The sequence below is a fragment of the Actinia tenebrosa genome, unplaced genomic scaffold (assembly GCF_029948245.1).
Source record: "Actinia tenebrosa isolate PJP-AT-01 unplaced genomic scaffold, QUT_ActTen_1.0 PGA_scaffold13__45_contigs__length_12533684, whole genome shotgun sequence".
NCBI classification, from domain to species: Eukaryota; Metazoa; Cnidaria; class Anthozoa; order Actiniaria; family Actiniidae; genus Actinia; species Actinia tenebrosa.
The window spans coordinates 7,385,029-7,411,698 of NW_028292573.1; the positions used below are offsets into that span (position 1 = coordinate 7,385,029).

Sequence of the window (26,670 nt, forward strand, 5' to 3'; positions counted from 1 at the left end):
AGAAAACACACGTTTTGGCACTTTTGACTCGAAGCCCACAAAGTCGGAACAAAGTTCATGGGAAATGAATAAATTATATCTGTGAGTGACGTTGAAGCCAGTAAAATGTTTCAAAACTTTACACCAAATAAATAGAATTTTTTCTCATTGAAAATCTTAATTTACTTCCCTTATTCCTAGGCTACAAGATTTCGAAAGTTGAATTCTAATTGTTTTGGGCTATTTTTGATCTAACTTCAGAAAGACAACACACGTTTTTGCACTTTTGAATCCAAGCTCACAAAGTCGGTACAAAGTTCATGTGAGATGAATAAATTATCTCTGTGAGTGACGTTGAAGCACGTAAAATGTTTCAAAAGCTCACTTCAGATAAATAGATTTTTTTCTTATAGAAAATCTTAATTTACTTCTCTTATTTATAGGCAACTAGATTTAGAAAGCTGAATTCTAATTTTCTGGGCTATTTTTTGATCTATCTTCAGAAAGAAAACACACGTTTTGGCGCTTTTGACTCTAAGCTCACAAAGTCGGTACAAAGTTCGTGTGAGATGAATAAATTATCTCTGTGAGTGACGTTGAAGCCAGTAACATGTTTCAAAACTTTACACCAAATGAATAGATTTTTTTTCTCATAGAAAATCTTCATTTACTTCTTTAATTCCCAGGCAATCACTTTTAGAAACTGAATTCTAATTTTCTGGGCAATTTCCGACTTAAATTGAGAAAGAAAACACACGTTTTGGCACTTTTGACTCCAAGCTCACAAAGTCGGAACAAGGTTCATGTGAGATGAATAAATTATCTCTGTGAGTGACGTTGAAGCCAGTAAAAGGTTTCAAAACTTCATACCAGATAAATAGATTTCTTTCTTTCAGAAAATCTTAACTTACTTCCTCAATTTATGGGAAACCTGGTTTAGAAAACTGAATTCTAATTTTCTGGGCTATTTTTGATCTATTTTCAGAAAGACAACACACGTTTTGGCACTTTTGACTCCAAAGCTCACAAAGTCGGTACAAAGTTCATGGGAAATGAATAAATTATCTCTTTGAGTGACGTTGAAGCCAGTAAAATGTTTCAAAACTTTATACCAGATAAATAGATTTTTTTCTTTTAGAAAATCTTAATTTACTACTCTTATTTCTAGGCAACTAGATTTAGAAAGCTGAATTCTAATTTTCTGGGTTATTTTTGATCTATCTTCATAAAGAAAACACACGTTTTGGCACTTTTGACTCGAAGCCCACAAAGTCGGTACAAAGTTCATGGGAAATGAATAAATTATCTCTTTGAGTGACGTTGAAGCCAGTAAAATGTTTCAAAACTTTATACCAGATAAATAGTTTTTTTTCTTTTAGAAAATCTTAACTTACTTTTTCAATTTATGGGAAATCTGGTTTAGAAAACTCAATTCTAATTTTCTGGGCTATTTTTGATCTATCTTCAGAAAGAAAACAAGTTTTGGCGCTTTTGACTCCAAGCTCACAAAGTCGGTACAAAGTTCGTGTGAGATGAATAAATTATCTCTGTGAGTGACGTTGAAGCCAGTAACATGTTTCAAAACTTTACACCAAATGAATAGATTTTTTTTCTCATAGAAAATCTTCATTTACTTCTTTAATTCCCAGGCAATCACTTTTTGAAACTGAATTCTAATTTTCTGGGCAATTTCCGACTTAAATTGAGAAAGAAAACACACGTTTTGGCACTTTTGACTCCAAGCTCACAAAGTCGGAACAAGGTTCATGTGAGATGAATAAATTATCTTTTTGAGTGACGTTGAAGCCAGTAACATGTTTCAAAACTTCATACCAGATAAATAGATTTTTTTCTTTCAGAAAATTTTAATTTACTTCTCTAATCCCTTGGCAACCAGTTTTAGAAAACTTAATTCTAATTTTCTTGGCTATTTTTGACCTATCTTCAGAAAGAAAACACACGTTTTGGCACTTTTGACTCCAAGCTCACAAAGTCGGAACAAAGTTCATGGGAAATGAATAAATTATCTCTTTGAGTGACGTTGAAGCCAGTAAAATGTTTCAAAACTTTATATCAGATAAATAGATTTTTTTTCTTTTTTTTTCTGTAAATCTCCAAGAAAGTTTTTCCTGAATCGTAAACAATGATAAATAAAAAAAGATATTCCACGAATGTAGATAGTTTATTATTATTTATTAAATTATTATTATGAAAAGCGTGCCCTTAAAAGGGTCTTTTTGATGAAAAGTGCTGAAAAATCTTCCATTTATGAAAACTCCATATGTATATTCTATTTTGAAAAGGGTGTGAGAATATATGACGAGCCAATATCAAATCAAAGCAGTTTCCATAGGAACCAATTCAAAAAGTAACCAATAAGAAATTTTTTCACGCGCATGCGCCAGAGAAATGAATACGTTCCCTGTTGTGGATTATCTATCAGTAAAAGCAAATAAAATGTGCCAACTTTAAGCTACTTAATTAAATGCTTAAGAAAGAATTTTCAAACATTTATGATTTTGAATAAAGGATCCAACTACAATCAACAAATTTGCTCAAAATTAACTCAAAATGTCAAATATTACATTCGTTTGGGTCTGTTTCGCATTATATTGACCCATAAGCCTCGTTTCTACGACTACAATAACAAAAGAATATTTATAATTGTTGATGTCAACGGATCACGATTTTTGTATGTGACTGATATTAGTGAACAGGGTCTCGGCGGGAGACAGACACTCATCCCCCCGTCCCCCACCCCCTCACCCTAATGACGAGGGTAGTGCGAATGATCGTTTAAACACTGATATCAGTATGAACCTCGCTCCGTCCCAACATCTGAGGGATCTGTAAGAATATCCCTGCTAAAGTAAGAATAACAGTAATGATGTAAATCACTATGAATAGCCTGTTGAAGACCTTCGCTACAAGCTGCCATTCTTCTTGTTTTTGATGGTTTTCTTGTTTCTTCTTAACCTGGTCTACCATCATGCTCAAACCACTGACTTTCTTTGGTAATATTTTGTCCATGTCATCTCTTGCTTCCATATCTTCATCACTTTTATTGGCTGTAAAAGAAGTGTTTTTTTTTTCAGACATCAATGCACAAAGTAAAGCAAGAGTGGTTTGCGTTGCTAATGCGTCGCCTCTCACCAATGCGACCACGGTTAGATTCCCAGGCTGTTGTCAAATGTGAGTAAAGTCGTTTTGGTTCTTTTCTGTATTTCGGAGGTTTTCCTCTAGTCTTTTTTAGTTTTTCCCCTTTTACAAATATCGACTTCCTAACTCCAATTTCCTCAGGAATATCAGACGGAGGCCAGCTTGGAAACAAGCTTTAGTACTTTATCTGTTCATCTGTTATCCCTCATACAACAAGACGTATTTCATTGAACCCTGAAACAACCTTTGGGCTGATCGAATTCAGGGCAAGCCTTCTCACAGGTCGACCATCACTTAAATAAACTCTGGGCTGCTCAAAGTCAGGCTAACTCACACATCTCACGCTGGAATTGAGCGCGGAGAGAGGAAAACAGAAGAAAAACCCAATCCAGAGATCTAGAAAGACCTATAAAAGCTCTACTCCAATTCTTGCAGATATGGAACCCGGCTGTTTTTATTACACCGCTATACCACCACTAACTCGTCACTCTTGTTTCATGATTCAAATTTGTCTTGTTTTGTTTTCACCACTGATTGGTTTGTCTGTTAAGAGAAGTACTTACCTGGCTCATGGTTTCGTCTGACACGAGAAGCGATAACAATGTTGTCAGGTACAGGGCACCACAGGACTTTTGCAACATACCCTAATATGTAAACCTAAACCAGACCATAAATACATGAATCGGTAACATCTACCTGACATGCCTACAGTCATGGAAATGGTGTGTTGATTTTTCTTAGGTTTTTCAAACTGGCTTCACTGTTAATTGTTGGCAGGTTATGATTTGTCCAGGTCCTCTCCCCCACCCCACCCCCCTCCCAACCAACAATCTGTGGGACAAGTAATAACTATCCCGCAAGAGTCATTCCGCAACTGTCACACAACCATCTTGATGTTGTCATGCAGTCATCCCTTACTTATCCCGCAGCCATTCTGCAACTGTCACGCAGCCATCTTGATGTCACTCACTAATCCCGCAGATTTCCCGCGCAGCTAAGTATATCATATTCACCCTGATCCAAGGAGGCACTGAACCAGACGAGATGTTATGATGGTGAAACCTCAAAGTCCAGCAAGCCAGACCGAGAGAACAAGACACTTCGATTATGGTCAAGGAGTAGTACCTGCGCACAACAACCAATCTGAACTACATGGAATATCAAGTAAGCGCGGGATACTTGAGGGAAAATATAGGGATGCGGGATGCATACAACAACCAATCTGAACTGCATGGAATATTAAGTGAGCGCGGGATACTTGAGGGAAAATATAAGGATGCGGGAGGCGTAAAACAACCAATCTGAACTGCATGGAATATCAAGTAAGCGCGGGATGCTTGAGGGAAAATATAAGGATGCGGGATGCATACAACAACCTATCTGAACTGCATGGAATATCAAGTAAGCGCGGGATGCTTGAGGGAAAATATAAGGATGCGGGATGCATACAACAACCTATCTGAACTGCATGGAATATCAAGTAAGCGCGGGATGCTTGAGGGAAAATATAAGGATGCGGGATGCATACAACAACCTATCTGAACTGCATGGAATATCAAGTAAGCGCGGGATGCTTGAGGGAAAATATAAGGATGCGGGATGCATACAACAACCTATCTGAACTGCATGGAATATCAAGTAAGCGCGGGATACTTGAGGGAAAATATAAGGATGCGGGATGCGTAAAACAACCAATCTGAACTGCATGGAATATCAAGTGAACGCGGGATACTTGAGGGAAAATATAGGGATGCGGTATGCGTAAGACAACAAATCTGAAATGCTTAACTCGCATGTTGTTTCTACTTTACATATCGTTATTTATAACAATTGTATTATCCTTTCTAATGCGCATCTGAGAATTAATAATGTGGTTTTCTCCCTACCTGCCAATCAACGGAACGACTTCTGAAGTCTCTGGTATGTGTGTAGAAGCAAGGAGGAAGAATACCGTTAGGGACAACAGTAAGGTAACACCCACCACCATCAGCTCACCACAGTCAGGAGGAAGAATAAAGAGAATTATTGTCATGAGAGACACTAGCATACAAGGGCTGACCAGGTAGAAGAAGTAGTAGAATACTTGACGTTCAATGTAGATCATGTATTTGACCCCTGTTCGTGTGTCGTTGGAAAGGAGGGGTGGAGTAGTTTGTTGGATGTGTGCTCCACGGAGGATCCATTCGCTGCTTTCTGGGTAGAAAAAGGTGACATTGGATTAAAAATGGAATTGGATTGCAGGGAAGGAAGGATGGGAGAAGGCTATAAAAAAAAAACGATTAATACAGACAACAAAAAATACTAGAGGAAATTAAAGAAGAATTAAAGAATAGAAGAGAGGAGGTAGATGGATGGATGGATGGATAGAATAGATGGATGGGATGAATGGATGGAATAGATGGATGGGATGAATGGATGGATAGAATGGATGGATGGATGGATGGAATAGATGGATGGATGGATAGAATGGATGGGATGGATGGATGGATAGTATAGATGGATGGGATGAATGGAATGGATGGATGGATTGATGGGATGGATGGACAGAATAGATGGATGGGATTGATGGATAGAATAGATGGATGGGATGGATGGATAGAATAGATGGATGGGATGGATGGATGGATAGTATAGATGGATGGGATGAATGGAATGGATGGATGGATGGATGGATGGATAGACTTAGATGGATGGACGGATGGATGGCAAGCAGATCTCAAGATGTACAGCGAAGAATAACTGATTATCTTTCACGTGAATAATGAAAGTCGTTACTGGATCGACTAAAAAAATTGGTTTCAAAAAAAACAACTACATTTTAGTTTTAGGCACAGCAATTTCAGTAATATTACCAGAATAATTCTGAAATATTTTATCCCTCGAGGGTTGCAGGAAAACTTCAGAATGGTCGCTTGTCAAGGTAGTGAATTCCAGGTCACAAACTTGGTCGTCAAAAGGAAAATATCTTACGTTCAGTTTACACGAGCTCTTTATTATGACAGGAGCCAGCCATCTAACTTCACCATTAGAAGTGATCAGAAGAGGATTGCCGTGGTTCACTGGTTTGCCCATCGTTGATGGATCTGCACTTTAATCAAATGAAAAACATTGTGTGTTTGTTGTGTTGTTCTCTCCCTTGCCACGACGGTTTTCTGCGGCGGGTACTCCGGTTTCTTCTCTCCGTAAAAAGCAACATGTGAGTTGTGTGTTGTAAATATAGAATGTAGTGGTATTGCGCGTGGAGGGAACCTCACGGAAGAGCCCCGTACGAGGAGTGGTGGTTGTAAAATATAAGTTGTTTTTGTTAAAACATATTCAAATATATCTCAATAGAGTCTATAGAGCATTACTCGAAAAAAAATCAGGCGGAGGTTAAATAGTTGAAAAATTATTTGTTTATTTATTTTTGATTATTATTTTTTTAATGGTTTTTGCAATCAGCAGCTTAAATAAACTATTTTCGTCTTTCCTTTCCTTTCCGATCCTTTCGTTTCGTTTCCTTTCCTTTCCTTTCCTTTCCTTTCCTTTCCACCGAGTCAAGGCTCGAACTCACGAACTCCCCAACCAACCGCACGACTCTATTGCATGGTCTTTAAATGTATGCGGCATGTTGATGATTCAACAAGTCGCAAAGGCACAGATGCAGCTTTTAGTTTTGTGCATTAAAGCGAGGGCTCCATGCTTTTCGACGACTTTAAGAATATTATCATAGTTAATAGATGGTGCTATCATACTTGTTAAGCAAAACAACGTCAGGTTCCCAGATGTTTTCATCCATAACTGTCAGCTCTTCTATTCCTCCATAGTTCGTCTTGTTCCAAGTCAGGGCAGAGTCGAACCAAGACTACAGAACACAAACAAAAAGAGTGTTGGGAAACTGAAAGCTTCGTGCGTGACAACCGAAACATATCTCGGAAGTGTGCGGTTGTATCGTCGTTCGCGTGGGATCCCTGTGGTTCTAAACGTTATGGGCTTCCTTTGTCAAAGGAGGTCCCGCTCCAAGGTAAATTCCAAGATGGTGGACAGCTTCAAGTGTATCTTCGCTACAATATCTGGATGTTTTGATTCATATGTTCGACATTTTAAAGCTTTAAATGGCGGGGAAATCACCAAAAAGATATCTATGTTCATATTCAAATAAGGTAAGCTTACCGAACGACAATTTTGATTTGGCGAAAATTACCATTGAATCGACTTCCCACTAAATCGCTATCCCGGCGTCGGTATGAGTGGGTACCTCCTGCTTAGTCTAGTCTACATGCACAACATGCCGTAATACTGAAATGGCTCCCCATAAGAATGGTTATCGGAAACGTACGGTACTGTGACTTCACCCCAGACTTCATAAAATAAATTCAAATTTTGACTGGCTCACACAAACAGTATTTATAAAGAATCATCATTATACTCAAGGTTTCCACAATGTTTATCGTTAATTTGATATCTCATAATTGCTAGTGTTTAGCATTATAAATTAAAACAAATACACTCAAAAGCTTGGGGTCACGTCACAGTCAGTAACATAATAGGGACCTTAAGCTGCAGGACGGCAACGACGACGACGACGGCAAACATACAATAGCACTAATAAGCCTTTTCATAGTTTAAGAATCGATTCCACTGCGCATGCGATTTTATCCCGAATTTCTCACCTTCTTTTGTCTAATTAAGAACAAGGTTTAGACAAAAGAAGGTGAGAAATTCGGGATAAAATCAATAGATACTCGTTGGAATGTACGAAATACTAGGCATCATTGCCATCTTATGCTGAAAGTAAGACGTGAAATGTCCTATTTTTACGTACTAAAGAGAACGGCTACGCCAAAAGCTTATCTTTGCTGATTTTCGTTAAAAGTAAAGCGCTCCCAAAAGACGACATTTCACTCTAAAACGGGGATGCTTATTGAGTAAAATACTAGGTAAACACAAAATAATAATACAATAGAAGGTTGAAGCGCTTCAATTTCGCCGACGTTGTCGCCCACGTTGCCGTCCTGCAGCTTAAGGTCCCTAATAATGAAAGTATAAAACCTTGATAACTTAAAGATGCAACATTTAAATGAAGAAATATTTCGCCATTCAACTATTCACTTCATATAAGATTAATACAGAAAGTATCATATCAGAGGTTAGGTGCACTTGAACGTATTATTTCAGTGGCGGATCCAGGACTTTAAGAGAGGGGGGGGGGGGGTATTTTTGCAAATCTCGGCACAACAATAAGCCTTTTCATAGTTTAAGAATCGATTCCACTGCGCATGCGATTTTATCCCGAATTTCTACCTTCTTTTGTCTAAACCTTCTTTTGTTCTTAATTAAACGAAAGAAGGTGAGAAATTCGGGATAAAATCGCATGCGCAGTGGAGTCGATTCTTAAACTATGAAAAGGCTTATAACGTTCTCTTGCATCATCATTTTTCCCATGAGACACATCACTGGCCTAGGGGCGCTCCTGATAAGGATAACCTATCCACCAGTCCCATTTCATATTAAATCTCATGAGTTAGTACCATACTTTTATTTATTTTTTATTTTTTAAATATAAAAAATCCAATGTACCAGCCGGTGGGGGGGGGGGGGGGGGGGGGGGGAGGGGGGTTTCATTTGCACCCAATGAACCCCCCCTAAATCCGCCACAGTATTCTGATCTTTTAACAAACCTGTTCAATCCAGGCACTTGTGACGAGAACTTGCTCTTTAGCACTCTAAACAAAAAATATCAATAGATCATACAAATCATACCATATAAGGAAATCTAGACGCCCTGCATTGAATCATGGGTGCGCATAGTTCAGAGGAGAATTCAAAAAATTATTACGTCACATGCACTTGATTACAATGTAGAGTTTCAAATTAATCCAATCGTTAACAGGAAAAAGCAGAATCATCATGGATAGATTCAAAAAATCCCTTCTTTAAATCCATACAACGACAACTACTATGATTGCTTTTGCGCTATGCACTCGTCTCTCCTCTGCAGTCTTAGGTTCAATTAATTATATGGTAAGTCCCTCCCTTAGCGAAATATCTATTCACAAGTTAAGTAGAATTTCACTCCAGCTGAGCGTTAAACGCGGCGAGCAAAGCATGATTGGACAAAATGATCGGCCCTACACTTAAAAGAAAGATACAAACATGGCGGGAAAGTGAGAGTTTTTATTCTTCCTTTCCATATTTCTGCTTCTTGTAGGCATGTATATTATGTTTAGTCAAAAGAAAACAGAAAAATACACAAAAGTTGGGTTACAGTAGCCTGTGAATAAGGGCAAGCGACAAAACAGCTAAACGCGCTGTGATTGGCTGAAACAATATTCACCGCTTAACAAGCTGGACATACTTAACAAATAGACATACTACTTTGATAATGTGATGACGAAATTTATTTTCAATAAGAGGACAGACATAAAAAACTGATGTCTATTTGTTTTTTACGATAACAAAAACGATAAAAACTTCTCATTTTTAGCGATCAAAACAACCAACGGAAAGAGCGCGCGCTCGTTGACGTCAGCTTTATCTGTCTGTCCTCTCATAGATGATACAAAATAACCAATCAGCGCGCGAGAAATTTGTACGTTATTGTAAAACATTTAGATATACGCACCAAATCAAATACCCTGACGAGTTTGAGGCTGATGTTAATGGTGGTAGGTTGTGATACGTTGACAACTGGTCGTACGTGGTTGTGATATTTAGACAGCAAATCCTTGACAAGTTTTCTTTCCATGTTACTGCCCGTTACACTTGCTTGGATTAACGCTAATATAAATGGATAAAAATATTCAAAATTTATCGAAATTAAAGTATACTTAAATGATAGAATATGCTCAGTAAGGTAGAGAAAAAACTCATTTCAAATTTATCAGGAACTGACATTACGGAATCTATCTATCAATGTAATGAGAGAGAGCTATCTAGTTCATGGCTCCACTCCCCTTAGTTACCGTTGCTATGTTCCACAAGCTCAACAAATGATCTAGAATATCTCAGAAATTAAAACTCTAATTGCGGAAAATTATTTTAAATTTTGTTTTGTATTGTTTTGTTTTTGTTTGTTTGTTTGTTTGTTTACGCAACGGTGCAACTGGTTCGCTCGAGTCGGAACTGTGAATGATGACTTTTCCTTCTTTACCGATATTTTACAAGCAATTCTTTTATTGCACGTTACGTCATCGCGGCTATGTTGGTACCATTTAACAAAACATTTCTCATTAGCATCCATTGTTATCGGTACCAAGAAGGCCGCCATTTTTTTGTCTTTTGACTCTCTTAGGAATGCTTGCAACCCATCAATACTGAATGTTTTGAACACATAGATTATTATTTACGATAAAGCGATATAAAAGAACGATTTCTCTATGCAAAGTTTGATATTTAAATTAATGCATTTTCCAACATTAGTGAAGAGTACGATAGAACCTTCGTTCTAAAATTCAAGATTCTGTTTTACGTTTTATTTACTATTGAGAAAACTGAAAAAGTCAAAAATATAGTTAGGTTTTGGCGTCAAAATCCATGTACAAAATTAATTCTTCCGAGTACTCATATTATTTCATTTTATATTATTTTTAAAAGCTCAAAGGTGAATAAATTTAGCCGAAACTACTCGATATGTCGTAATCACATTAAGGACCTTTTACTCAATTGCCTTCAATGTTTTTTAAATTAATGGACAAAAATTATTTACAGATCTATTCTTGAGATATTTCGGACATTATAGTACACTCTACAAAATAACTCGGCTATGATTTGTCGAGAGGAGTACAATTATAGCGTTAATTGTACTCCGTAGGAGTACCGAATTAAGTCGCTATGGCAACACGGCCAAAATAATGTCAAAACAATTATTTTCTATCATTTTGTACTTAAAAAACAGAAATAAAATTTTAAAGCCGTGAGAACTAATCTTTTTTATGCATTTCAGTTGTGCGATGGACTGAAAATCGGCCGCCAAAAAGACAAAGATGAACGGCGTCGCTTCGCATTTTTTACTGAAATTTTGTTGAGTGAACTATAAACAAAAAATCGCACGATCTTCTCGTACAATTTGGAAATTAATAGACACTCGTAGTGTTTTGAAAGTTCTTTAATTGCACTCGCCTAAAGTCTCGTGCAATTACAAGAACTTTCAAAACATTACTCGTGTCTATTAATTCCAAATTGTACGAGAAGATCGTGCGATTTCCTATACTAATTGCGATAAAAAATCTTGGTATAAAATTAGATAATCTTTTTAGCAAAAAGCCATCAAAATATTTTATTTTATGTTAAAGAATTCTTTTGCGCTTTTCTTCGTTAAATAAAGAATATCCTATGGTTTTTTTATAAGCTAGAAGTTCTTTACCTGAAACAAAGCATGTTAGAAAAAGGACCAACGACATCTTCTTTCTCGCTCACTGATGAACTTCAAAAACTTGTGGAATAATTTGAATTAGCTTTCACCTGTGGTTGAAGAAATTTGCATGTCTTTCAGTGGGAGAATATGATCAATTTGAATAAAAATAAGAATTGCAGGTGGTGGAGTTTAAATGTCGCAAAAAATAATCATTTTTATCATTATTGTCAACACCACTATAGTGCATACCATATATCCGAGAAAAAATTTCAAACTAACAAAATTGTACAAATTAGTGCAAAGTTTTGTAGGTCTACGGGTCTTGTGAACTTTATAGTGCAAAGTTGTGCAATTTCTTACAAAGTATATACAATCACAAACATTATCATTACCATCATCATCGTCATCGCCACCATCGCCATCATCATCATCATCTTCTTCTTCTTCTTCATCATCATCATCGTCATCATCATCATCACCACCATCATCATCTATATTCATCGTTATAATCGAAACCTTTTTTGCGATTTTCGCAACTAATCTTCCACTTTCTCCCATCACTTTAACCATCTCTTTCTCTCCTTTCAGTCACCTTCTCCTTTATATCATTTTTTGTCTTCTTTGTCTCGTGATATCTCAGTTGTTGCACTAATGAGGCTAAGTACGTTGGCGTAGGTTCGCATTAATTTTTCAACGGCCACCAACAATGGGATTCGATAAAGACATCCTTACAGTGCGACTACATCAACCAAGGCCACTGAAACAAATCTTAAACGAAATTCCCAACTCACACACTTGTATAAAGTAAAATATATACTTTTAAAGGGTAAAACATGAAAATGTGCACAGATTCTATTGTTTAAATACTTAATCGTGATTGGCCAATAGTCCAGTTTCGAGTTTTTGCACAGGGTTAGCCTCGTACGGCAGTGTCTAATTACTCGCAAATATCAACGGTAAAGTAAAGAATGCACAACTTCAACAATACAAACACTTTGAAATTCCACGGACCTACACTGAAACACATTAATATTCTTCACAAAATCGAGGCTAAGCCTGAGTAAATGAGTCTGTAAACACAGCGGTAGTTTGGAACTAGAAAAGGGTCTATTTGTTTGAAACAAATGTGTCGTAGTGGATAATTTTATCACCGTAGGTACGAAAGATAATAGACTGACGTTTCGGACGTTAGTCCTTCGTCGGAGTCAATGAGAGAAAGAGAATGATGGAGGGGTTTATATAGTGGTGTAGGGAGAAAACAAACCAATAAAAAAAATAGCAAGTCGTAAAACAAAAGAGAACAAAAGGATCGAAAATAATAATGGTAGGTGCGAAGTGGCTAATTAAAGCTGAAGCGTTCATTCATCTCATGCGGATTAACTGTGCCAAGCGAATGAATCAAGCGCAACATGAAACATGCGCTTGACATTTTTCACTCCCATGCGATTATTCGTTATTGTTATTCGTATATTTACAGCGAATATTTACCACATTTTCCACTCCCGTACGAATAACAGCGATTGTCCGGTTTTGGGTGCAAAACATTTCTAATGTAACACCCACTTCATTGGGGGAGGGGAAGGTGTGTTGTAAATGCGTACACTTGGCTTGAGGGTTCATACATTTGATGCTCATAAAAACATTTGCTTTTTACGACAAAATCAAAACAAATTACACCATTGATACCTATTTCACTTGCTCTATCAGAATATGGTTCTTTTTACCTCAAAATCCAAAATTGTGGAAAATCAGAACCTGGATTAACCCCTTGGATCGGACTTTTCTTAGATGGAGCGTCGGAATCGAGATTTCTTTTTTTTTGCTACTTCAAGTTGAAATCAATTTTAAATGTCTAACATACCTCGAACAATTGCTTTGACGCAGTAGTTATTAGAAATTACTAAAAAAATATGGCTTTAATGCGAAGGAAAAGGTTAATGGTCTCGTCAGGAAGGTGTGAATTTATTCCACTTAATTTACAATTTCTATTCATTTTCAACAAGCAGGAAATCAAAAAAAGACGTTGCTTCAAAGTCCCTAACTTGTGGCCATGCTAGATCACGTGCTAAAACACTAGAAGAGCGATTGTACATGGTTATAACCATATATAGCACGATCGTGGGTCTTGATTTCAAAGGAGTTCATTCATCACCACAACAATGCGAATGAAGTAAAAACATAAAACGTGAGTAGTAGTGATTTTTTTGTGTTCAAAAATATAAAAATCTGTGTTTATACACCATTTAATTTAAGTATGGTCTACCTGTGGTGCGATGAAGGTCCACATGCCACAGGAAGCCCAACACTTTTTCTACAATTCTCTACTTTCACATCCCCATAATGCCTTGCGTCTTTGGGGGGGTAACCAATCTAAAAATTGTCCCAAATTGAAAGGTTTCGTAATTGAATTTATACTATACCTGCTTTTATCTGTACAATACTGATTATCAGTTTATTCCAAGTTATTTTTGCGCGTACAGATCATCAAGAGTTTTGGTCTTACAGAAAATGTATTGACTTGCGACAAAATTTTTAAAATTTACCTTAAACGTCTTCAAGCTTCTATCTTTTTCTGTTTTTTACTTCTTCATTTTATCTTTGGATACCAAACGAGGTATTTTCAACATTGTCTGATCAGCCTTCAGCAAAATAAGTGGGTTTTTACCCTCTGGTTACCCCCCAAAGACGCAAAGTATTATGGGGATGTGAAAGTGGAGAATTGATGGGTTGCAAGCATTCCCAAGAGAGTTAAAAGACAAAAGCATGGTGGCCATTGTGGTGCCGTTAACAATGGATGCTAATGAGAAATCTTTTGTCAAATGGCACCAACATGGCCGCGATGACGTAACGTGCAATCGAAGAATTGTCATGATTCAGCTTGGAAAGCAGGTTGTGACTTAAAATCTTCGAGTACGGTTTTAATTGGCCTGTTTTGGTTAACGAAAAAATTGAAGAATGGAGTTTAAACTTTGGTTAAGAACTTGAAGGGTCCTTTCACTGGATGTGAAATAATCATGACACCATATGAGGGAACGACTTTATCACATCCATTGAAAGGACCTTTTTTATACTCGAACAGGTAGTTATATATATTGATCCAAGCAATACAACAAAAACAACAACAGCAACAACAACATATGTAAAAGGGATGAATTAGATCTAAAAATTGATTAGGAAAACTTGAAGGGTCGCTTCACTGGATGTGAGCTAATAGAATAGAAAATGTAATCTGGATACAATGGGGTTCAATCCAACCCCAAAAAAATCGACTCCACTTTGCCATACCCCCGAGACATCCGCAGAGCTGAGGCGTCGTATGGACTTCGGACCTGACGGCGATTAAATCCTTCTGCCCTTGGGTGTACGAATTACGCAAGAAAATGTTCTAGCCGAAGCATCAGGGGAGAGACCAGCCGGCCCCCAGACCATATCGGCTAATCCCTTGCATCTCTGCCACGCACGGAATCGGTTGAAAATAGAATGTTAAAAAGTCTAGTCTATTCGGTGCATTGTTTTCACAGCTATTGTTATGCGGATTAACCTGGAACCTTGGCCCAGTGGGAAAAACTTGGGCTTCAATAACACTGAGTCAAGTCCGGTTTAGCGAAATTAGTACCTGGATGGGTGACCTGAAACTTGGGCTTACTGAGCTTTTCAGCAAGATATTTTTTCCTTGCAATTTTCAATCGCTTACAATATCAAATTTATTTAGTTGGTAACTGGGAAAAATCTAAAAACTTCTGGGCATTCAATCCGTGCCAAGCTGTGTAACATGTCGCAAAAAATCGACACACAAAAGGCGCAATAGCGTTGCACGAAAAATCGGCGTTGCAAGTTGTCCCGTGTAACACCACCTTAACACAGCACATCGATTACCTTAAGCTATAAAAAAAAAAAGACAAACACGCGAAACTATATTTTCCCCGTCATCTTTGTTTTGTTTTGCTCCCTGGCAAGGTGGCCACCGCATCGCCGAAGTTGTCTATTGGCAAATATTGAGAACAGCAGGGCTAGCAAGACTGACTCAATGCGTTACTGTACGTCGTTGCGCATCTAAATACAGCCTATGCACACGTCTCTTCTCCGTTTTCGTTAATGACAACAAGCACCCCGCCCTGCGCAATTTCCCCTTCCACCGTTTCCCGAAATTTTCGAAAACGGTCTCCAGAGTGGAAATTTTCGAATACGCTCCGAATACGGATACGTGTGGACGGTCGTATCCGCAAATTTTCCAAAACGATGACGTAAACACGATTTTGCGCATGCTCAATAAGAAAAACTATCCGTCATAGGGACGGATCATGAAATTTCCGGATACGTGTGGACAGTGAAAACGATTCGAAAACGATTCGAATACGCTGCGTGTGGACGCGAACATTTTTGTATCCCCCCAAAAAAATTTGCGGTTACAAAACTTTCCGGATACGTGTGGACGAGGCTAAGCCTGTGCAGATGAGTCTTCAGTCTTAAAACACAGCGGTATTTACCGAATGAGAAAAGAGACTATCGTTTTTTCTTGTAGACCGGAGACCATGAGCCCATCGACGACTAGCTCTATCGTGAGTACAAAGAATTATCAATTAAAAAGAGACCTTTAGCACCACGTTCTTGCTAGGTACCGCAAACCTTGAACTGCAGTTCGACGTCAGGCGTTTTCCGTCAAACTTTTGGCATTTAGCAAGGCGTCATAATGAAGTTCTTTCTTGAAGAGGCACCATATTGAATTTCATTGATGCTGAGTGTTTCTCTGTGTTTGTGGGCGTGTTTCTCGGCCTGATCCCTAGCGGTTAGCGGTAAACCTGATGCTAAAGGTCTCAATGTCGCTTGTTATTTTTTTATTTTGTATCTTACGCATTCTTTTCTTATACAACTCGCAATTATTACGCCCGGGGGAGGGGGGGCGTGGAAATACAGGGGGGGGGGGGGAGATACGTTTTTTAAAACAAGTAAAAATTGGGGGGTACATTTTTGTAATGGACGAATTTGGAGGGGGGGGGGGGGCGTATTTAGTAGTGTTGAAGGGGGAGGGGTACGTACGTTTTCTATTTAATGACTTTAGAGGGGAGTACAAATTTCATTTAATTTTTTGCGAAGAAACCACCGCCCCCCCCCCCCCCCCCCCCCCCGGGACGTAATAAACAACAGGTCCCTTATATTTAGTGACCCGTGAAACAAGTTGTAGGCCTGTTGCAACAGTTGGTCACGTGACCCTGCCCCCTTAAATATAGAAGTTGTGTCAAAATGAACATCAGAATTAGAAAGAGAGCCTTGATATTAGTGAGAGAGCAAAGTTTCAGCTTATGACATTTAACACAGGAGAAATGGCATTAAATACAAATCCTTATAAAATATTTGATTTTATATCTAATGCCATTTCTCCTATTCTCTACTTTCACATCCCCATAATACTTTGCGTCTTTGGGGGTAACCAGAGGGTAAAAACCCACTTATTTTGCTGAAGGCTGATCAGACAATGTTGACAATACCTTGTTTGGTATCCAAAGATAAAGTGAAGAAGTAAAAAACAGAAAAAGATAGAAGCTTGAAGACGTTTAAGGTAAATTTTAAACATTTTTACGTAAGTCAATACATTTTCTGTAAGACCAAAACTCTTGATGATCTGTACACGCAAAAATAACTTGGAATAAACTGATAATCAGTATTGTACAGATAAAAGCAGGTATAGTATAAATTCAATTAAGAAACCTTTCATTTTGGGACAGTTTTTTGATTGGTTACCCCCCAAAGACGCAAGGCATTATGGGGATGTGAAAGTAGAGAATAGGCCACATTATGAGCCAAAAATTTGCCTTCTTGCTAATATTGAAGTACACTTGGACAAAGGGAATACCCACCCCCTCCCCCCCGGAATTTGTCCTTACTAAAGGGAGTATAACTCTAGGTGATGTATGAACTGAGTCATTAGCAAAAAATATTGTTATTTAATTAGTATTGTCGTTAAACACGCATACTCATTACAGTTCATTTATTCTTCAATCAATTTAGCATTGATAATCCCCTTCAGTTCTCAGCACCACCTTGGAAGGTAAGCCATGCCTTTGCATTAAGGTGAGACAAACTGTGAGCTTGCAATGATAGAGATGTGAATGATTGTCCAAGGTGTTAACAAAAGGTCTCTATCATTGCAAGCTCACCATTTGTGTTGCTTCGATGCTAATGCACGGCTACCTTTCAAGATGGCACTATCAAAAGCCTACTAAAAGCGAAAAGTGCCGGCTTTGAATACCTAAACATTAAATTTTACTTTAATTCAAAACTTATTTGCATCTATCTATATATCTATATATTTGACCGACTAGTTGTATTCAACTAAAACAATTAGTCCTCTCGCCCTCATGGCCTATGAGTCAATAGCCCTGTTGCTATTCAATTGCTAATTAATATTATTTTGCACAGACTAACAAATTATGCAGTTTGATCTTCAAATGACCAATCTCCTATTTTCTCCCGTGAAGACCTTGCCCCAAATGGGCAAAAAAAGGTATGAAGTGCTGGACAAATATACTAATAATAAGTGCAAAACAGCGGCGGATCCAGGGAAGGGGTGCAGGGGTTGTACACCCCTCCCTGGTTCCACTTTGTGTCCCTGCTTCAAAGTAAACCAAAACTGTTTTTTTTTCCTTTGAGTCTAAGGGTTGCACCCCTCCCTGGGTTAACTTTGCGTGCAGCACTCCTCTCTGAACTAAATCCTGGATTCGCCCCTGCAAAATATTACAACATTGTTATCATATCTTTCTCTTATTAATGGAGTAGTATTACCCACAGACCATATAACTAACTGGAACATGCATCATTAAATGTTTACATTCGAAATTAAATGACATTCTTCAAAATTATCATGTCAGGTACCTCTAGATAGATATCTACACTTCATATAATGGTCCTTGTGAACCACTTACCATACATTTACCACACATATCTGACATTGCCAGTGAAACCAATTAGTATATGTAATGGACTCCATGCTGTCCAAGTAAGAAATAAATGGACGAGGAAAATATAGTGGACTGCCAATATTGGACAAGGCAGTAGGCTGAGTTTAATTTTGCAGTCAGAGGAATTTTTCGAGTCTAATTATTTCTTGATTGGGGAGCATGAAATCCTATTAAATATTAATTATATAGCTGCCTAATTAACCCCATATCATCAAGACCTGTCCAATTAAGAAAATAATTGGACAGTTACCTATATGGGATTAATGAGAAGCTGTATGATCAAAATTTAAAACGAAAACAATGCATTCTACTGTAACTTTGGGTAGTGGAACAATTATGAAACCTAGACTGCACAAATTTGTAATTTGACCCTGATGTTACGTGTCGACAACTATATAGCCATCGTCATTTTCTAGTGAGAATAAAAAATATCTTTGGCAGCTATTGTTTCCTGCTGGTTTCTGATTGGCTGCACTTCCCAAAGCTGGAATGTATCGTTTTATTTTATAACGTAGTTGCCCTATTTCACTATGACGTCACTGCTTGTTTATGTGGGGGATAGAATCGCCAAATCCAATAGAAAATTCAACAAAATTTGCTCCTAGAAAAACAGTTTAATCTAAAATGGCCTGGTTTTCAGATATAATATGTGTTAATATGTACTAAAAAATATTCTGAGCGTTTGCTAGCTATTCAACTTCTCTATTCAACAATTTTCGATGAATTTGAGTTGTTTTGACCCCCTCCGACGACCAAGATCCTTTGTGTTTAAACAATAGATTGTTTTGATGTGACGTCATAGTGAAATAGGGCAATTGGTTCTTGCTGTCTAGGTGGCCTCGGTTATAGTAGTTGCACTGTAACCATTCTTAAATAAACTTGCTTAAACAATAATTTATTTGCTGGCCTTCGCCTCGGACAAATGGTCCTTGAGCAAAGGTTAACACATGTGCACAGTGCTTGCTTCAAGTGCAGATGTTATCTTCAATTTTAACTTATGTAGTTAGTTGAAATGGTAAGGATTTACTCTTCCTTTTTCCATTAGATTTTCTTTGAATTTCTTGTCCAAATTGCTTATGCATTTTAAATTAAGTCCTCGTTCTCCTCTGGTATCATCGGACAAGTGAGAAGGTAGAATTGACGTTGTAGGATACCATGCTAACTGTGTTATCCTTTGGGAGGAACTGTGATTGACTTGATCCGCTGTAAAAAAGGTTTTCGTAATACCCGTTTCCTTCAAACTGCAACAAAAAATATATATATGATCAATGAAACTGGCTTTCTTCAATAGGACATTTGCAACAAACAATCACGTGCTGATACATCACTTTGCTAACGAATCAATTCAGCGAAAGCTTCCTTGGGGAAGGCTCTGCTAGATGGCAAGAAAACCTTAAATTGCTTTGTGTTTCAAAATCAAAAGTATCTTATAAGGGGAAAAAGAGTATTTTTGAAAAGGTTTTGGATACGACATTAGTAATCCAGCAAAAAATCTTTAAATAAAAGAAGCCCATTATTATGTCACATTACATCATTATTGGCATGACACCTGAAGACTGAAAAGGTGCACGGCTGAGCTATGACTGGCTCCTGGTCAGTCTAAATACAACAAGTAAATAAGAAGGAAACTTAGGCCTAGGGTAAACGTCAAACTTTCCATGCACTGAACTTAATTACATCAAAGAATGCCGCCTCATTATCACCTGATATCCATTGTTCTTAATGAGTTCGGTGCATGGAAAGTTCGACGTTTGCCCTAGGCCTTAATGACATTTCAGGCATTAGTCTTTCATCGGAGTAAAAAAGGAAATAGACCCTTTTCGAGTTCCAAATTACTGCTGTGTTTCTGGATTACAGACTCATTTACTCAGGGTTAGCCTCGATTTTGTGTAGAATATTCACGTGTTCCAGTCAAGGTCCGTCGAGTTTCAAAGTGTTTGTATTGTTGAAGTTGTGCATTCTTTACTTTACTGTTGGTATTTGTAAATACAACACTGAATTAAACCGTGATACGAGGCTAACCCTGTGTAAATGAGTCTGTGATTAAGGAACACAGTGGTAATATGGAAATCAAAACTGATCTAGAGAAGTGTAGAGTTCATATAATACAGGAAGTAACGGATGAACAAAGTCCAAAAGGAAACAGCTTGATGAAACACCACAACATAGGAAACAAAAGGTGTCAAAGCAAATACGGTGTAAGGTGTGAATAATTCTCATTTCTTTAGTTTTACGAGATTCATTATTACCACTAAGATTCAACAGCCAAAAGCAAAAAAATATTACAAATAGAAAAAAAAAAAAAAAAAAAATCGAAAAATTGAAAAAAAAAACAAACAATGAAATAGACCCATAGCATGTCAAAGCAGGTAAATTTGCAGGAGAAAAGAAAAGAATTTCAATGTCCTGAGAACTGGAAACCTATTGCATATTTTATGTCCTCTAGTTTGAGTTTGCTTTTATTATATTACAGTAAATACTGTAAACATGGTGTTTAATGCTATTGCGTAAACTTCAGGGCCTGGATGTAGGAACGGTGAATAGTGCTACCCAACAGATAAATCCTTATCCAGTGGATAAGTAGATGCTGTTATGAAATAATTTATCCAATGGATAAGATTTATCACTCTGATAGCACTATCCACCCTTCACAACTTCCTGTTTTGTGTACATAGTTACAAATTGTTACAACGTTAACAATAAATGCAATAGAAACATTCCATGCAGTACAATTTATAACTTGAAGGTCTTGTGTTAGCAGACCAATGGCCCCTTTGACCAAGGGATTTATAACCAGCATATTATTGTATTTGATTGACAGAGTGCCAATGCAAAATTATATCCTGTAACCTTTTTTGGCCTGCTATGTATACTACAGTATTATATATATTGTATATCTAAGTCAATAGTTTCAAGATCTCTTGCAAACACTACTCAATAAATTAAATAAAAAATGCTTTGACATCTCTAAAACTTCAAAGACAAGTTAAAAGCGATAAAATCTATAAGATATTTAATTTTTGTCCTCTTCTAGTACACTAGGAAAAATATTTAACCTAAATTTCAATATAAGCTGAATACGACAAAATGATGTAAGCTAATCTTATTTACTTAGAACAGGGATTTCAGTCAAGCGAAACCGCTATAATATCACTACTCTTTCGTTTTTACGGCTTAAGAAATGATAAAAATAAAAGATCTAACAGTTGTACAAAGAATGATATATAAAGGATTCGGAAAAGGTGTTAAAATATTGTCAAAATGAGGAACTTTGTAGCTAAAAAAACTTGCGATAGTGAAAAGTTTTAGTCTTGATTTTCGTTTGCAAGCTTTTTGAATTTATTTTAAGTAAAGATAAACGAAAATATGGTATGAATAGAGTATCATCTATAGTTTACGGTATTATAGTTAAAATATGTCACAAATATTGAAGTTCAGACTGACCTGTGTTCTCCAAAAAGTTAGCGAAGAATGAAGAAACAGCAAACCAAGGGCGAAACTTGAGACGAAGACGACGAAAAAATGAAGCAATACCAAGCGATCGATGTGTCTAGAACACAAGATAACCAGTCAAGTACCTAGAATATAGATTAATGAAGGTTAGGGGGTAGTTTTGGACTTACTTAATTGTTTCTCCGGCTGAATCGGAGTAGCTGTTTGACGATGTTTTGTCCTTTTTCTCTTCTTCTTCCGCCATATTGGTAAATACTACGTTGGTTCTCTACCAACCTGCTCATCTCTGATTGGCTGATAAACACAAGAACTCAAACCAACCAATCACATGAGAGCTTACTTGAGATAATATCAGCGACAAAACTTTACTAACGGGGGATCCCAGAGAAACTCTACTGAGCGAGAGGGGTACGGGATCTTCAAGAAAATACATTTTGAATCAAAATGAATGGAATGGAACACCTTTGAGATGCAAATCTTTTTCACACTCCCAGATTGGTGCAATAATAATCATTGCACTAATATATGTGGCTCTGTCAGTCTATTTGCACAAAAATTGATGACTCACCCCTCCCCCCCCAGTGCACCACTAAACAAGCATGCAGGCATTAGTTAAGTATTGTCACAAGTATTTTCTTTCAGGACTGTAAGACTGTAAGTTTTTGCAATTTTTATCAAGTTCTTACGACTATTTAAGTTTCTTTTCATGTATTACCAACCCCCCTCCCATAATTCCAGCCCTTAAGGTGTTTTCCGCCCATCCTTTCTTTGATTCCTGGATCCGCCCATTACTGTGTGGATACTCCAACTGGGAGTACTACTATCACTATAACCAATCATATTGCAACATTTAGTGCAATATTTTAAATCAGCCAATCAGATAGCTCATCAATATCAAAAGAGCGTAATAATCTGATTGGCTAAGACTGTTATCAGTCCAATCTCTATATAATTTACTGTTATTCGATTGGTCATTTTTATTTAAGTTGTCCCGATTAATGCATCTGCACACTAACTTGATGAACACACATGAAAAGACAACCTTAGTCTGCATGGCTTTCAGCTTTTCTCAACACAAAACACATTCATATCTCCCGACCTTCATTTTGATACACCTTGTTCGTATAAATTATATTATACAAAATTTTTATTATTGACAAAATTGCATCATATTATATTGTGCAGGTTTATTAAGAAAAAATTTTGATAATACAAGTTTGTGTTTTGAAATTCCATTTGAAAAATTATATTTTACATCACAGCAACACAAGAATTCAATATTTAATTCAATTATTTTAGAATCATTCAAACAACTTTTTTGGCTCTAACTTTTCTCTCCAGAGGTGCAGCTAATTGAGCTATTCTAGGTGTAGCTTGTGCATTCTTTGCTCCTGGTGACACTTTCCAAGCATTACCATCATAATCTTCGCTGTATTTACTTCGGCTTTTGGGTCTTGCTAATTGTTGTATTCTCAAAGATGGCAATGCCTTTTTTGCAGATTCTGGAACCTCCCAAATCACAGGTCTGCCTTCTTTATAATTCCTATGAGGGTTTTTAGGGTTTGCCAGCACTACAACTCTTTCAGATGCTGTGGCTTTTTTAGCAGCTTCAGATAAGTCTGGTTGCCATTCACTCCAATCCCAATCACTATTATCTTTTATTTTTAAAGGGGCAAACGTTTTTGGCTTTGACAGCTGTTCTAATTTGTCTGTGGCTTCTGCAGACATTGCCGCATCACTAACTACACTCTGTACTTGTTTACATGGTTGATAATCACGATGTAAGGATTTGGATTCTGCTAATGTCTCAATGCGTGAAGAAGCTGTTGCATTTTGAGCTGCTGGGCTGACTTGCCATATTGGTGAAGGCCTGGAATGAAAGCAGAATCATTTTAAATTCAATATTTTAGAATTTGGAATGTACTCTTTAATTAATCCATGGTTAATAGGCTGCTTGATCATAGTGATGCTAGAGTGCAAACAATTAATCCGTGAAACACTAATTACTAAATAGTACAAAACAGTGCTAATTAAACAATAGAAAACAATGGAATTTGCATGAAATTGTGCTATTTAGTATTACTAAAGTTTCATGGTTATATTGTTTGCACTCTATCCGTGAAATATTAGTAATACTAACTTGTGCTTTTTTATGCTAATTGTATTGTTTTCTTTTGTTTAACTACAACTATTTTGAACGATTTAGTAATAAGTGTTTCATGGATATATTGTTTGCACTCTAATGATGCTAGAGTGCTCACACTAAATCCGTGAAACAAATACTAATTTTTAGTACTAAATAGTGATAATTAAACAATAGAAAACAAAGGATTCTGTATGAAATAGTACTAATATTAGTACTTATTTAATGTTCACGGTTTTAGTGCGTGCACTCTAGTATTTCTTTAGTTCATAGGAGATAACTGTAAAAATTCTTGTTGTTGCAATAAGTATATAAGTAAGACAGATTTTTAACAGAAACGTTTGTGTCAAATTTTTGTAGTCAAACTGTTCTGTATATATTTGGTAGGCCGATAAATATTGGGTCACAGCATAGTCTATTATTGTTTTTAACCAACACCAATATTTGAAGGTTTTCGATGAGAAATGAGAGATGTCTGGTTCTAGCCCCTAGTATTATTAGCATATACAGCTAATTCAATGCTGCATTATGCTTACCTAGCTAATTCAATGCTGCATTATGCTTACCTAGCTTCTAATATACTAGAGTGCAAACAATATAACCGTGAAACTTTAGTTATACCAAATAGCACAATTTCATGCAAATTCCATTGTTTTCTATTGTTTAATTAGCACTATTTTGTACTATTTAGTAATTAGTGTTTCACGGATTAATTATTTGCACTCTATATTATGTATTATATTACATATCCAGAAAATATCCATAACCCACTAACAGAGGGAATTGGAAATTCTGGAGTGCAAAGTGGGGTAAGAGGGGGATCTTTTCCTCCCTGCATAACCAAGTTCTAATTTGATCTGTTGACAGTGACCATATCAATTGGCCTGCAAATTTAAAACCTGTTAGGCATCAATTAAGCTGTCCATCCAGGAGTGGTAAATGCATAGTATGTACTGGTATGTACAATCTACCTATGTATTATCCACGCCCTGTTCCATACACTTCACAAAAACTATACTGGTTCACTTACCTATCACCAACATATGACTTGTGAATAGCTTTGTTCTTTGCAAGATCTGTTTGTCTCTCTGATAGTGCTGTGAAAAAATAAATGCATGTTACTTTAAATAGTATGCGGATCTACTACTTTGACAATATGATGGCATAATTTATTTTTTAAGCATCGATATGCCTCACTTTGACTATATTAATGCTTATCACCATCATGTGATAGATGCCATGACAAAAGGCATGAACAATAGCCAATGTGCACAAGCACAAAGCATGATGGGAAACAGTACTTTTTTAGCTTCTCTACAAATCCCTCTCACAATTTTTTTCTTCAACATTTTCTATGAAACTGTAAGTATTTCAACAGGCAAAAATAACGGAGTATTTTTTTTCTGATAATTCTATCGATTACCTTGTTCTTATTTGTGTAGTACTCTTTTTACCATCATGCTTTGTGCTAGATTCCTAAGGTGGCAAGATTGTCAGGAAACATCGGGAAACAATGTTTCCATGCGTCTTGCCGCACAGCAAAAACATTTTTTGCGTCTTGGAAGCAAAATTTGTTGCACGCAGCAATGTTTCACATGTGGCTAAACTGGAAAACATCGAGGAAACATGCGCGCGGTAAACATGTTTCCTCGTTAAGAAAGCCGGCCTAAGACATGCACACATTTTAGTGGTGTCTAGTGGAATTTGTGTGGTCTCTTAACTGCATGCCCAATGAGGAGCCCATAATGACAACGACAAACCCAATAATTAGAAAACATTCGATCAAGAAGGGTGATAATTTTAACCAAATTTCATTTTCCTAACAAATGGTTGTTACAACATACCACATTGTGTCGTTTCTATTGGAGATTTTGCCCAATCCTTGTCCAAATTATTGTCCCAATAAACAGAACGCCTGTAAAAAATAATCAATGGTATAAAACAGTTAGTCCTCACGATAAAATCTTTATGATTTTTAAATAGAATCGTGAAATCCAAATAAGAATACAGATGTAACTGTCAGGGGAGATCTTCTGACAATCAAACACGTGACATAGTAAAGACGTTCGATGTTCGACGATCCAGTTACAAAGTAAATAATTAACAAAAAAAAAACTTCTGCTTCAGTGATATAAACTGCAAGAATAGTAGTTCTAAATTATAAAATGAATTACAGAAATATTCCTTGTGGACTGTAGAAGCAAGCATAGCTTCGCAGCGCTGTGTTTGTGTAAAGGAATGTTGAAAAAGAATATCTGAAGACTCAAGATCTTCTTTCTTGGTTACCGCAGTATCTTCTAATTTTTCTACGGATGCGTTCAAAATCAAAAGATTCTTGTCTAGTTCTTTTAACTTACTTATCGTCAAGGAAGCCTGCGGGAAGAGGCTTTGGCTTTGCAAGCTCCTCAATTCGATTCGAACCTAAAACCAAAACAAAACAAACCTAGTTAAAAATCGCTCTCCACTTTTATATTTATGAAGTATTAGTTATAAAATCTTACTGTTTTGGAAGGTTTTAGGGTCGTTGGTTCTCTCTCTTTCTTCCATATTCTTCAGCTCTGTTCGTTTGTTTACTCTTTGTTGATCAAATGATTCGAAGTTCATTCACTGACTTTGGTTGCTAGGTACGCCTGTGACACTACGTA

General features: G+C 36.9%; 3 protein-coding genes and 1 long non-coding RNA gene across 4 annotated transcripts; 1 reads left to right on the forward strand and 3 right to left on the reverse strand.

Annotated features, from left to right (window-relative positions):
- Window positions 1-2,140: 2,140 nt before the first annotated feature.
- Window positions 2,141-11,600, reverse strand: LOC116304178 (neuronal acetylcholine receptor subunit beta-4). The gene is made up of 9 exons (XM_089028787.1): window positions 11,483-11,600; window positions 9,743-9,897; window positions 8,799-8,843; window positions 6,873-6,982; window positions 5,991-6,226; window positions 5,025-5,331; window positions 4,152-4,263; window positions 3,702-3,795; window positions 2,141-3,047 (listed from the first exon to the last, which is right to left on the reverse strand). The coding sequence occupies exons 1-9, from the start codon at window positions 11,517-11,519 to the stop codon at window positions 2,776-2,778; spliced, it is 1,368 nt and encodes a 455-aa protein (XP_088884913.1). The 5' UTR covers window positions 11,520-11,600; the 3' UTR covers window positions 2,141-2,775.
- On the forward strand, window positions 7,166-16,072 carry LOC148911720 (uncharacterized). Its single transcript, XR_016119532.1, has 3 exons — window positions 7,166-7,280; window positions 13,480-13,658; window positions 15,996-16,072. It is a non-coding gene; the product is annotated as an uncharacterized LOC148911720 (long non-coding RNA).
- Window positions 16,073-17,400: 1,328 nt separating this feature from the next.
- On the reverse strand, window positions 17,401-22,170 carry LOC116304180 (uncharacterized). Its single transcript, XM_031713872.2, has 3 exons — window positions 22,053-22,170; window positions 21,874-21,979; window positions 17,401-19,670 (listed from the first exon to the last, which is right to left on the reverse strand). The coding sequence occupies exons 1-3, from the start codon at window positions 22,124-22,126 to the stop codon at window positions 19,542-19,544; spliced, it is 309 nt and encodes a 102-aa protein (XP_031569732.1). The 5' UTR covers window positions 22,127-22,170; the 3' UTR covers window positions 17,401-19,541.
- Window positions 22,171-23,035: 865 nt separating this feature from the next.
- LOC116304181 (sperm microtubule associated protein 2) lies at window positions 23,036-26,660 on the reverse strand. The gene is made up of 5 exons (XM_031713873.2): window positions 26,527-26,660; window positions 26,383-26,446; window positions 25,870-25,940; window positions 25,056-25,122; window positions 23,036-23,752 (listed from the first exon to the last, which is right to left on the reverse strand). The coding sequence occupies exons 1-5, from the start codon at window positions 26,627-26,629 to the stop codon at window positions 23,188-23,190; spliced, it is 870 nt and encodes a 289-aa protein (XP_031569733.2). The 5' UTR covers window positions 26,630-26,660; the 3' UTR covers window positions 23,036-23,187.
- Between the last annotated feature and the right edge of the window lie 10 nt (window positions 26,661-26,670).

Coding starts and splice junctions, on each gene's coding strand:
- LOC116304180 (XM_031713872.2), bottom strand. CDS start 22,126: ATGGCGGAAGAAGAAGAGAAAAAGGACAAAACATCGTCAAACAGCTAC. Junction 21,980..22,052: donor TCAGCCGGAGAAACAATTAA/GTAAGTCCAAAA, acceptor CTTGTGTTCTAG/ACACATCGATCGCTTGGTAT. Junction 19,671..21,873: donor TAACTTTTTGGAGAACACAG/GTCAGTCTGAAC, acceptor TTTTTGTTGCAG/TTTGAAGGAAACGGGTATTA.
- LOC116304181 (XM_031713873.2), bottom strand. CDS start 26,629: ATGAACTTCGAATCATTTGATCAACAAAGAGTAAACAAACGAACAGAG. Junction 25,123..25,869: donor AATAGAAACGACACAATGTG/GTATGTTGTAAC, acceptor ATTTTTTCACAG/CACTATCAGAGAGACAAACA. Junction 23,753..25,055: donor AAGTCATATGTTGGTGATAG/GTAAGTGAACCA, acceptor CTTTCATTCCAG/GCCTTCACCAATATGGCAAG.
- LOC116304178 (XM_089028787.1), bottom strand. CDS start 11,519: ATGTCGTTGGTCCTTTTTCTAACATGCTTTGTTTCAG. Junction 5,332..5,990: donor AATATTTCAGAATTATTCTG/GTAATATTACTG, acceptor TTTTCTACCCAG/AAAGCAGCGAATGGATCCTC. Junction 3,796..4,151: donor CAGTGCCTCCTTGGATCAGG/GTGAATATGATA, acceptor GGTCTGGTTTAG/GTTTACATATTAGGGTATGT.